At 33.9% G+C, this 12,581-nt stretch overlaps 1 protein-coding gene across 4 annotated transcripts in view; it reads left to right on the plus strand.

Moving 5' to 3' along the window:
- Positions 1 to 12,581, plus strand: part of Arhgap12 (Rho GTPase activating protein 12) — a 113,839-nt gene that overhangs the window by 65,745 nt on the left and 35,513 nt on the right. For 2 of the 4 annotated variants that reach the window (XM_076831528.1, XM_076831529.1), the window contains exons 5-6: positions 2,767 to 2,907; positions 4,061 to 4,141. In XM_076831528.1, coding sequence (XP_076687643.1) covers positions 2,767 to 2,907; positions 4,061 to 4,141 — 222 coding nt within the window. The remainder of the gene's footprint in view (positions 1 to 2,766; positions 2,908 to 4,060; positions 4,142 to 12,581) is intronic. The other 2 variants (XM_076831530.1, XM_076831533.1) reach the window with 1 other exon arrangement.

Below are 12,581 nucleotides of genomic sequence, written 5' to 3' on the forward strand. Positions count from 1 at the left end.
TAATTATTACATCTGGGTTTTTTTTTTTTTTGCCTACTCTTTCATTGTGAGAGTTTTTTAATATGTGTGTGTCTTTTAGTGTGAGATTATAGTTCTTGCAAATTCATAAGTAGGAAATCTTTAATGAATTGAAAGTTAGTTTCTTCAGAGAGGATTTGCTTTTGCTTCTGCCAGATGCCCAGAGAATCTAGTGTCCCGTGAATATTTAAAACTAAATCTTGAGCTATAGTTTTTACACACCATCTGGGTGGTAGTAATTTTGGATTGTAATAAGACTGCCTTGTGTTTAAGCACTCTGCCTTCTCTCCCAGTTATTGGGGAAGATTCTGTGATTTCTTTAGTGTAGAATAAAGGGACAGGATTTGTTTCCAACTCACTCATAAACTGTGGGTAGAAATCTTTGCAGAGGGAGTGGTCCCAGCTCTGAATTATGAGGTATCCTTTTAGTTTCCCAACTTTGGTAGTCCTGAGTCTGGTTCCCCAACACTTCTTCATTTCCTTAAAAACCAATAACTAACGTTCTAACTTGGGGCCTAGAAAATACCTTCAAGGAGACAGCCAGGCTTTTTATTCTACTTAACACTCTGGATTCTTGCTTTTTTGACCTCTGAGTCTGTCATTTTTCCTCCCTCCCTCCCAGGTATTGAACCTGGGGGATGTTGAACCACTGAACCACATTCCAAACTCTTTTTATTTTTTGAGAGAGGGTCTCATTAAGTTGCTAAGGCTGGTCTTGAACTTGAGATCCTTCTGCCTCAGCATTCCAAATCACTGGTGTGTGCCACCATGCCTAACTCTTTCTTAACATTGTGCTCATTGATAATTGGATTGAATTGATTGATTGATAGATACTGGGGATTGCTCAGGGATGCTTTACCACTGAACTATATCCCCAGCCCTCTTTATTTTTGGAGACAGGGTCTTTCTAGGTTGCTTAGGGCCTCAGTAAGTTGCTGGGGCTGACCTCAAGCTTGTAATCCTCCAGCCTCAGCCTTCCTAATTTTGGGGATCATAGGCATGCATCACCATGCCTATCCAGCTCATTGATAATTTTAAAAAAATTTTAAGAAAATCAGCTGTTTTCATCCAGATTACCAGATGGGATACATCCCTGCCATTTTTCTATATGAAATGCATACGATAGCCCCCTCATCTTTCTTAAGGGCACTTTTGTTGCAGAATATACCCCAAAGTTATTGTGCCAGTCATTTAATTAGTAAAATTAAGAGATAATTAAAATCACAAAATCAGTTTTTTTAATGAACATAACTTTCTAGTTGACAAAATGCACATAATTTCCCAACTTTTGTAAAGTAAAATATTATCTTCAGCCATAAAAAGTAACTTTTTTGGTATGTTTTATTACACTGCAGAATCAGGAGAAGCTTCAAGATCTTGATATCTACAGCTAGAAAACAGCTGCTTGATGACAGTTATCATTTAGGTGGGTGACTGGGATTTGAACCCAGGGCCTCCTGCATGCCAGGCAAGCACTTTATCACTGAGCTATATCCTCAGCCCCATCTAAAAGTACCTTCCCACCCCCCCAAAAAATGGAGAATCTTTTTTTCAATACATTTTTTCGTTGTCAATGGACCTTTATTTTACTTAGTTGTATGTGGTGCTAAGAATCGAACCCAGTGCCTCATACATGCTTGGCAAGTGCCCTAGCACTGAGCTACAACCCCAGCCCTGTTTTCCATTTTTTAAAAGTGTTACCATTGCGAAACACAGCTTACTTTATGTAGTACTTGTGCACAATTCTCCATGTCAGTTTTTGTGAACATACTGACATGAGGGCTGTGTATATCTTTACAACATCGAGAATCTGTCCACAATGGTTTTTTAGGCCACGTTATGGTGGTAGAAGTATAGTCTGAGTAAGGTTTAATTGTAGAAAATATTTTAGCTAGGGTTAATAGGAAGAGTCATCACATTAATAAATAATTGTTGAACGAATTAAGTTTAATGAAGTGGTACCTCTTGTTTGTTAAGAAACATCAAAAATTGTTTTCTCAGTCTTCTAACTTCTCTGCCATGTCCAGAGCTTATCATGCATGCTTATATTACTTCCATATCGAATTTCTAATCTTTCTGCGTTGTATCTGAATTTTCTAAATATTATTACTTCTTATTTTGAAGTTTAGTTTTCATTAGTCTTTTATAAGCATTTGGTTGAGTGAATTAGGATAACTTGCCATTAAATGAGAACATAAAATACAGTGAACAAGGCTAATGCCTTTTTCCATCTCCCTCTCCCATATACTTTCAAAAAAAAAATAGTTAAAGGTTTTTTATTTGCCAGGCATTTGTTTCAGTACTCATGATATAGAGATGAGAGAAGATTTTTAAGAAACATAATCTAATGAAGTCCCCTCATCTCTACCTTCATTTTCATGTAGACGTGTATACCCATTCACATCCCTGTCAGTTTTTAATATGAGATTTCAGTTTGAAAGCAGCATTAAATAGAAGATAGCATGTTATCACTCCTTAGTCTGAAAACATTGTTTTCAGTTTTATTAATGGTAAATTCTGCGAGGGTTGCATTAATGTGATAAAATAACCTTTTTCAATTTTACCTCACCATTTGCAATGTATTATTTAAAGACTTTATTAATTTGTTTTGAGAATTAAATATTCAAATGCATTTAAGATATTTGCCAAGTATTACTTATAGCCAAGTAAATTCAATCTCCTCAGTTTTCAGTTGCTGAATATTTATATTCAAAAAAGAAAAATCCTTATTTTTCTGACTATTTATAGCTTCTTTCATCAGAAGAAAACTACCACAGCATTTGTTACAGCCAGTCAGATAGTCAGTGTGGTTCTCCTCCAAGGGGTTGGTCAGAAGAGTTGGATGAACGTGGGCATACCTTATATACCAGTGACTATACTAATGAAAAGGTACTTTCTTTTTTTCTCATCTGGTATTTCTTGGCAGAAGTATCTCATAAAGTGTTATATACTGAAATTTTAATAGTTTTTAAAAAATTCATGAAAATGTTCGCCATTGTAATTCTATAATCATGCAATTGACAACATGAAAACAGTATACTGATTCATGATTTTAAACTTCTATGATGATAGGATTTTTGTGGTGTTGATAACTCAATACAGACCAACTTTTAAAGAACAGACCAGTTGTTATTTGTTTAGATTTTCTCAATAAGCATATTTCTTTAGGAGTAATTTTTTTTGGAAATTGCTTTCTCAACCTACTATTTTTATACAGTGTCACTGCTTATATTTTTTTTCTCATTACAACCAGATTTGTATAAAACCCATGAATCTAATATTTTATGATTAATTGATTTGGCAGTAAATATTGGAGCTTTATGTGTATATTACATCTGGTATCATTTAAGAAAGTAACTGGTTGGTGGTGCTAGTTTATAGAGAGAGTAGACTCTTGGGAATAAACAGAGTAGGGCTTTATCTTTCTTCCTCACCTCAATTATTTGACACCAGAACAGTTGGAAGTGGCAGTTTTTATTTATATCACAATCTATATCATATGATTGTATTGGTAACCATTAGTGTCTTTCCTCCCTCGTATTCCCTGTATTACACTGCATGAAGTTCTCCTGTTCCCAATATTTAAATTGTATTGAGTAAAATGCATTGACTAAGGGAAGCAGTGCTTAAGAGTTTGTGTGAAATGAGGTTTACATTGTTAGCTTTCATACTTAAACATTGAAAAACAATTTATTTTGTTAATGTCTCAAACCTGTTTTTAGGATGGGAGTATATATGTGTTCCTGTATATATGTACATCTATATGTTTTTATGTCATATGTTTCTTGTTATGTTGTTAAGTAGTGCTTGAATCACTAGCCTAAAGTTTGAGGAAAGAGAAAATTCACATTAATATTGAGTATTATATTTATTCTTACCAAACTTAAAATGCAAGTCTATTGGTATAACTTTGTTATTTTTTTTGCAGTTTTCTTGAGTAAGTAAAATAAAATTCATTTTAAAATAATGTCTAGTATCTTTAGTAGTAGCAGCTTAAACTCACTTTTATGTAAATATTTAAAAACCTATTATGTTTTTATAGTGGCTCAAGCATGTTGACGATCAAGGTAGACAGTATTACTACAGTGCGGATGGATCTCGGTCGGAATGGGAATTACCAAAGGTAATAACTTCAACAGTGAACTTCTGTTTCAAGTAGTACATGAAATGATATCTAAGACAGTTTCAGCAGACTTGTTTTTAAATTATTATTTAACTTTCTAAAAAGTAGGAAGACTAAGTTTTTGAAATTTCATTGAGAATCTTGTATCTCATTAAATTTTTCAAAGATGTTCAGTCATCTTCAAAATACTATTACTGCAGTATTATTACTAATACTGCAATACTGACTGTTCCTATTCAGAAATTCTTTTTGTTTAGCTTGAAATGGTCTTTCATTATTTCTGAAGAATTCTCTTCAGTACCGGTAGTGCCATCTTGTGTCTAGTTGGCCTGAGTTTTCTACAAGAAAGTAATCTTGGGCTGGGATTGTGGCTCAGCAGTAGAGTGCTCGCTGCATGTGCAAGGTCCTGGGTTTGATCCTCAGCACCATATAAAAAAAATAAAATAAAGGTATTGTATCCAACTACAACGAAAAAATAAATATTAAAAAAGAAAGTCTTATTAATTTTTAAGAGAAACCAAAATGACTAAATATTTAAGATTATCCTCTTAATGTAAATGCATGATATAATTGAGTCAGTGTTATAATTGAGAGAGGCAGCATGTGGTAGTAAGATCTTCTAGGGCTTTGAGTAGTTTCTCAGTTTTTAAGAGAGGAAGGAGCTGAGTTACATCAGAATCTCAAAGGATGGTTCTGTAGCAAAAAGTGCTTGGTGTCTTGTGATCAATGTGTAGTCCTCAGTTTTATGATGTTATTTCATCTTCTGCCATCATTTGCACTTAGGATAGAATATTAGAATGTCTTGGCAATTTTATGAACTCATAATTAAATCAGTTACAGAGTGGAGGTATGAGGAAATAGGAAAAATATTATAGAAACTCTACTTAGTACAGTTTGGGCTGTATAATAAAGTCAGTTGCAGATTAAATTCTGTACCTTAAGAAATTTATACTTAATAAAGCCTGAGGTAATTTTTGTCAGCAATGCTTAAAATGCCCAGTGCAAATACTAGAAATTTAATTTAACTACTGTTTTCTGAATTCATCCTTGGTGTTCAGTGCTGTTGTCTTTAAAGAAGTTTGTTACGAACTTGGAAAGAGTGGTGTTCATATAACAACTAAGTAAAGTGTGTGTGTGTGTGTGTGTGTACACATACATATGTAGTTCAGTATCAGGAATAGGGAACCATGAAGCTACTAGACAAGGAGGAAGAATTTGGAAAGAGAAATAAAAGGGTGAATGAAGAGAGGGGAGAGAAAACCAAAATTATCTCCCATTAAAAATTAAGTCTGTTTAAAGAAATATAATGCTACAGTTACAAGAAATTAAGAATGAGAACATTTCACTCCAGATGAAAGTAATTTTCTTAATAACTTAAAGACTTAAGTATACTATGATGACCAAAGTCAAAGGCTTTCATTTTTAAAGATGGTAAAATTATGATAAACAAATATGAATATGGTAATAAATAATTGGCAATCTTCAAGATGAAAAGATGGTCATTGAAATAAAAATGTGGTAGATAGCATAAGCTCTAGACAGAGGGACAGGAAAATAACAAATATGAAAAGATAGGTAAGAGAATTGAGCTATGAAATTTTCCTGTATTCGTGTACTAGGAATTCTAAAAGAAGAGAGTAGAGGAAATATGAAATTTTCCTGTGTTCGTGTACTAGGAATTCTAAAAGAAGAGAGTAGAGGAAATGGTGGAGAAACGATATTTGAATATTCCTGGGCATTTTCTAAAGTTGAAAGAAGGCATGAGTCTTTAACTAAAAAATCTACCATGAATACCGATTAGGATATATAATAAATCTCCTTTTTGTAATCCTGTACCCACTCTGGGATGGGTGGGGTGCTGCCTGTGTGTGGTTCATTTAGTGCATGGTGAGGGTAATTCACATGCTGCTTGCATTCAGTGTGCCTCGTCAGCAGGGCTCTTCCTCACAGTCTCCACAGCACCCACATCGGGTTAGAAGGTGCTGTTTCATTAGTGCTGGTTAGGGATGGCTGATAGGGCTCCATCCTCCATCCTGCACAACTTATAATGCAGAAGGATATGCTTTCTTTTGTGCTGTTCACGCAGAATAGAGCAGCAGAATGAAGGTAAGCACAGAACTACAAGACAAGGAGGAAGTATTGATATAGGAAGTCCTGAAATTGAAGGGCAATGATAACTGAAGAAAACTTGGAAAGTCCAGAATAAATAGAAAGGGTGAATATCTAAGGAGATTGTTATCCTGAGTTTTTTAAATTATGTTTGAAATTTGAAACAAAAAATATAACATTTCTAAAGTGTATGACTCACATAGAGTAAGACAACTATATCATAAAGGGGTAAAAACAAAGGAATGTCATTATTGGTAAGATTTCTGTATTCTACATGAAACAGATAAACATTGATACTATTAGACTGTGATAAAGTGTATATTATAATACCTAGAGCAAGTACTGTAACAAGAAAGACTTAAGAAACTAGAGTTATTAAAATATAACAGTAAAAATTGCTCAAATAGCTCATAGGAAGAAAAAGAAACAAGAATGGTAAACAGGAATAAATGGTTAACAGATAATAAAATGGCACACTTAAATTCTAACATAAAAATAATTACATTAGGTATAATGGTATAAACATCTGTTAGATTTTCAGAATGGTTAAAAAACCAACTTAAGTATATGCCTCTACAAAAAAGTTACTTCAAATTTGAGACATAATACTAAAGGTTATCGCTCAAATCTACAATAAGACTCCTGCTTTACAGTCAGTAAGATTACAGAAACTTTCCCCATAGAGCTAGGAATTAGAAGCTAGAATTTTTTGACCACTGCTTCTATTCAACAATTAAGTGAGGAAATAATAGAATTGAAAAGAACGAGATAAAATTGTACTTTTGATTATTAGAAAGTCCAAGAGAATCTAAACTTAAAACTGATGAGGGTTCTGCAAAGATGCTAAATATAAAACCAACATAAAAATTACCCATTTCTCCAGTAAAAAGTCACCTTGAAAATGTGATAGGAATAAAGATTCTACTTAACATTTTTAGCTACAGCAATAAGTATTATAACTAAGAATATTCCTATTAAAGTTCTATAGAACATTAAAACTCTTGAATTAAGAGGCTTTGTTTTCTAAAAATATTCAAATTAATCTACATGTTCACTGCAGTCCTATTTGATACCTCCTCTCTCACTACTTTTTGGAACTGATTTTGAAATTTATACTTATAAACAAAGGTCTGTGAAGAGCTAAAATATTCCTGATTAGGAGAATTGGAAGTTGGAGCAGGGGGCATTGGGTTCCTGCTAGTGATTAAGTTGGGGTAGTAAGGGCACATGTGTAGATAGAGATACAGACCTGTGGAACAGAATAGAAAACTCAGATGTGCCAGTACAAAGCAATGGGCAAGGCAAGGACCATCCAGTAAATGTCACTAAGATTATTGGTTATTCATTTGAAAAAAGTAAACTAAAAGTAGGTCTTGTTCATACTTCATGTGAAGTTCAATTTGAGTTGAATAATAGAAGTATATACCAAGGAATATCTTGGACTTCACAGAGGGAAGGATTGCTTTTACAGAATCTAGAAGCTATCTTATAAAAGGAAAGATTACCAGATATTACCATGGTAAAAATAAACATAGTGGCTAAAATTCTACACATAAAAAATACCATAAACAAATGGAGAAAATGAGCTACAGACCAGAAAAAGACATATTCAGATTACATACCACAGAAAGGTGTAGAATCCAGAATATATAAAGACCTTTCTAGTTCTCTATATATACACCAGTAAGTGAAAAACACAGTTGAAAATAGGGGAAATATATGAGTAAGCATGATACAGAAGAGGAAATATTCAATAAATATCTGAAAAGTTGTTCAAATTTACAAGTAATCAGAAAAATGTTAATTACCATGAGACAGTATTTCACCCTTCGGATAAATTTTAAAGAATATATGTGTATACATGGGGCTGGGGTTGTGGGTCAGTGGTAGAGCGCTTGCCTAGCAAGTGTGAGGTACTGGGTTCTATTCTCAGCACCACATATAAATAAATAAAACAAATGTCCATCAACAGCTTATAAAAATATTTTTAAGACAAGACTATTTGTGTCTGTATTTGTGTGTGAACACTAAATTTATAGCTGGGGAGGCAGGGAGAAAAATGGAACATGGATGTTATGGACAGAGGGCCTTTAATGTGTCTGTAATATTTTATTTCTTTTATTTTTATTTTTTGCTACTGGTAATAAAATTGAACTCAGGGGCACCTAACCACTGAGCCACATCCCCAGACCATTTTCTTTTCAGTTGTTGATAAACCTTTATTTTATTTTATTTTTTTTATTTTTACATGGTGCTAAGGATCAAATCTAATGCCTCACAAATGCTAGACAAGCACTCTACCACTGAGCCACACCCCAGGTCTCCCCAGACCATTTTAATATTTTATTTGCAGTCAGGGTCTTTCTGTGTTGCTGGGTCTGGCTTTGACCTCAAGATTCTCTTGCCTCAGCCTCCTGAGCCGCTGGGATTATAGAAGTGCACCACCATGCCTGGCAACATTTTATTTCTTCTTTTTTTTTTTTTTTAATTTTTTAGTTGTAGTTGGACACAGTTCCTTTATTTCACTTATTTATTTTTACGTGGTGCTGAGGATTGAACCCAGGGTCTCGCACGTGCGAGGCGAGCGCTCTACCACTGAGCCACAACCCCAGCCCCAACATTTTATTTCTTTAGGGAAAAAATACCTGAAGCATTTCTTAATATGACAAAAGTCAATGCTGGGTTCTTGTTGTACTCTCTATTTTTGCATATATGTTTAAAATAATTTAGAACAAAATCTCAGTTAAAATTCTTTAAGAAAAAAATAGAAGTTCCCAAGGGAAACAATTTTTAAAAAGTAGGTGTGTCTTGGGGCTGGGTTGTGGCTCATGGGTAGAGTGCTTGCCTACCACATCCAAGGCCCTGGGTTCGATCCTCAACACCACATAAAAATAAATGAAGTTATTATGTCCATCTACAACCAAAAAATAAATATGTAAAAAAAAAAAAAAGTAGGTGTGTCTTTGTGTCTGTTTTAACTTGGGGATTTTCTTGTATTTCTTCTCAAATTATGTGCCCCTTACTATTAGCTTCTGTTATTTTACTTCTAACATTTACTTCCTTTATGCCTTGTTTGCTTTTATAAATATGTTGTTGCTTGTAAATCTATGAGCACATTTAAAATTGTGATAATCACCCAGTTTAATTTTACATTATTTTTGTGTCATATAGAAAGGATTTCTAAATTGTAGTAATTACAGGCTTAAAAGCTAGGTTAGCTTCCTGTAAAGTTTATACACAGGCTTACATACAACTACACATTTTAATTATCATTAGTGATGATACTACTGTAGGGAAGATATAGCACTCTATAGTAATTGTGTCTTTTTATACCTAGAGACATCTGACACAGAATTTTGTGGGGGAGAGGGGGTGCTTTAAAGATCATCATTGTTTAGTCTAGAATTATCCTTTGTGAACTTGATAGTCTTAAGACTGTTGATTGTCAGTTAATTAAAACTGTATGTGGTTGACTGGCTATGGCAAATTTTAATGTGGAGAAGGAAGTAAGAGCTTTGGGAGACATTTGGGAAGGCCTGGGTGGACTCAGTTTGGAGTGTTAATAAGTGACATATTGTGGAGAGGAGGATCTTGGGAGATTTTTTAGTGGTAAAACATCCCTAACATATAATTTTAAAATTATAATGAGGGTCATTACAAGTTAAGATTTGCTGGACGGTTTTAGGGGTGAGAGGAGTGGATATCAGGTATCCTTTGGTTTGAGGAAAAGAATTTGTCTGTTAAAAGTAGATTATTTTGTCTTTTGTGGGGACGGATGGGGGATGCCAGGGATTGAACTCAGGGGCACTCGACCACTGAGCCATATCCCCAGCCCTATTTTGTATTTTATTTAGAGACAGGGTCTCACTGAGATGCTTAGGCCCTCGCTCTTGCTAAGGCTGGCTTTGAACTTGTGGTCCTCCTGCCTTGGCCTCCCAGCTTCTGGGATTACAGGCATCCTCCACCATATTTTATCATTTTTATTATAATTTATTGAAATTGCCTACATAAGACAGCATGACTTTTAAGGCCTTATGTCTCTGAGATGTTTTTTTCTTGGTGTTCTACATGTAATATCAATTCTTACATGATTTAATATCTTACTGGTCATGTGTTTTTAATTTTATGTGTAGCAATGTTTTTAGTTTTATATGTGGTAATGATTACCTATCTTTGTAGGCAAGTAGTATGTTCAGAATTGACTTTTAGAATTAGTATCATCACTTTAGAAAAACAAATGTATTCTGACCTTAATGAAAACAAAAACAAAACCTAAAACCCCAATTCCCCCTTTTTTGTCATTTTTTTCAAAGTATAGTGTAAGCGCTTTATTGCATGTGTCATTTTTTATTAGCAGGCATTAATTCTACAAATTAATGGAATTTGGCATTCATGTGTTGATGATGTCACTCCTGCTCTTCTGCACTCTGTTGTCCCTCCAGTTCTAAAGTCCCTAATTGTTCCTTTTCCACTTTCAGGTTATTTTGTTTGTTTGTTTCCACATACGATAGAAAATATGTGGTACTTGTCTTTCTGTGCCTGATTTAGTTTGCTTAGCATGGCGACCTCTAGTGCCATCCATTGTCCTGCAAATGACAGGATTTCAGTTTTCTTTTTGGTTGAACATTCCATTCCATATTGTGTATATATGCCATATTTCTTATATACATTCATTTGTTGATGGACACCTAGGCTGATTACATATATTGGCTTGTAGTAAAGAATGCTATACTCAACATGGGTATGCAGGTGTCACTTGTATGCTGACATTATTTCCTTTGGATAAATGCCCAGGAGGAGAATAACTGGATCTTAGGGTAGTTCTCTTTTTAGTTATCTGAGGAAACTCTCCCCAATATTGTGTAAGATTTGCTTTTCCTCCACATTCTTGCCAGCATTGTTTTTGTTTGTTAAATAATAGCCATTCTAATGGGTGAGATGGAATTTCAGTATGGGTTTGATTTGTATCTCTGTCATGACTAAAGATGTTGAGCATTTTCCATGTTTTTATTGGCCATTTGTACTTCTCTTGAGAAGTGTCTATTCATATTATTTGCCCACTTTTTGGTTGGATTACTTGGCCTTCTTTATTGTTGTTGTTTGAGTTCTTTATATATTCTAGTTATTAAACCTCTGTCAGATGAACACTGACAAAGGTTTCCTCCAGTTCTGTACATTGTCTTTTTACTCTATTGTTTCCTTAGCTATACAGAAGCTTTTTAATTTGATATAATCCTATTCGTTAACCCTTTGCTTTTGTTCCCTGAGCTATTAGAGTCCTGTTCAAGAAATGATTGTCTATGCCAATATCTTGAAGTGTTTTCATAGTAGTTTCAAGGTTTTAGGTTTTACATTAAGATCTTTGATCCATTTTGATTGTCATATATATATATATATATATATATATATATATATATATATATATATATATATATATACTTGTCTTCTGCAACGTATGTTGAAAAGGCTGTCCTTTCTCCATTGAATGTTTTTGGCATTTTTGTCAAGGATCCATTGGCTAAAGATGCAATGCATAGATTTGTTTCTGGGTCATCTATCCTATTGCTTTGGTCTGTATATGTTTTTTTTTTTTTTTCTCCACCAGAGCCATGCTGTTTTTGTTACTGTTGTTCTGTAGTATGTTTTGAAATCAGGTAGTGTGGTGCCTCCTGTTTTACTCTTTCTGTTCAGGATTGCCTTGGCTATTTGGGATCTTTTGTGCTTCCATATGGATTTTAGGATTGTTTTCCCTAATTCTCTGGTTTTATCTTGTTCATTGGTATTTTGATGGGGATTGCATTGAATATGTAGAACACTTCGAGTAGTATGGCCATATTCAATAATAACAGTTCTCTGAATTCATAAACATGGGAGGTCTTTCCACCTTCTGGTGTCTTCTTTAATTTCTTCTTTGGGTGTTTTGTAGTTTTCATTGTAGATGTTTTTTCACCTCCTTAGTGAGGTTTATTCCTTGGTATTTAATTAATTAACTAATTGATTTTGTGGCTATTGTGAAAGGAATGGATAGTTTCCTGATTTTATTTTCAGCAATTTATGTGGAAAAGCTACTAATTTTTTTGTGTTGATTTTGTATTCTACTTTATTCAATTTGTTTATCAATTCTAAATATCTTTTGGTAAAGTCTTTTTAGAAATTTCCATATATAGAATCATATGATCAGCATACAGGATGAATTGACTTCCTCTTTTCCTATTTTATTTCTTTTTGCGTGCAATTGCTCTGCTTAAAATGTCTAGTACTTTATTAAATAAGAGTAGCAAGACTTCCCCTTGTAGTATGATATTGGCTATGGGTTTGTTGTATATAACCT

Source organism: Callospermophilus lateralis, chromosome 13, assembly GCF_048772815.1.
Source record: "Callospermophilus lateralis isolate mCalLat2 chromosome 13, mCalLat2.hap1, whole genome shotgun sequence".
Taxonomy (NCBI): Eukaryota; Metazoa; Chordata; class Mammalia; order Rodentia; family Sciuridae; genus Callospermophilus; species Callospermophilus lateralis.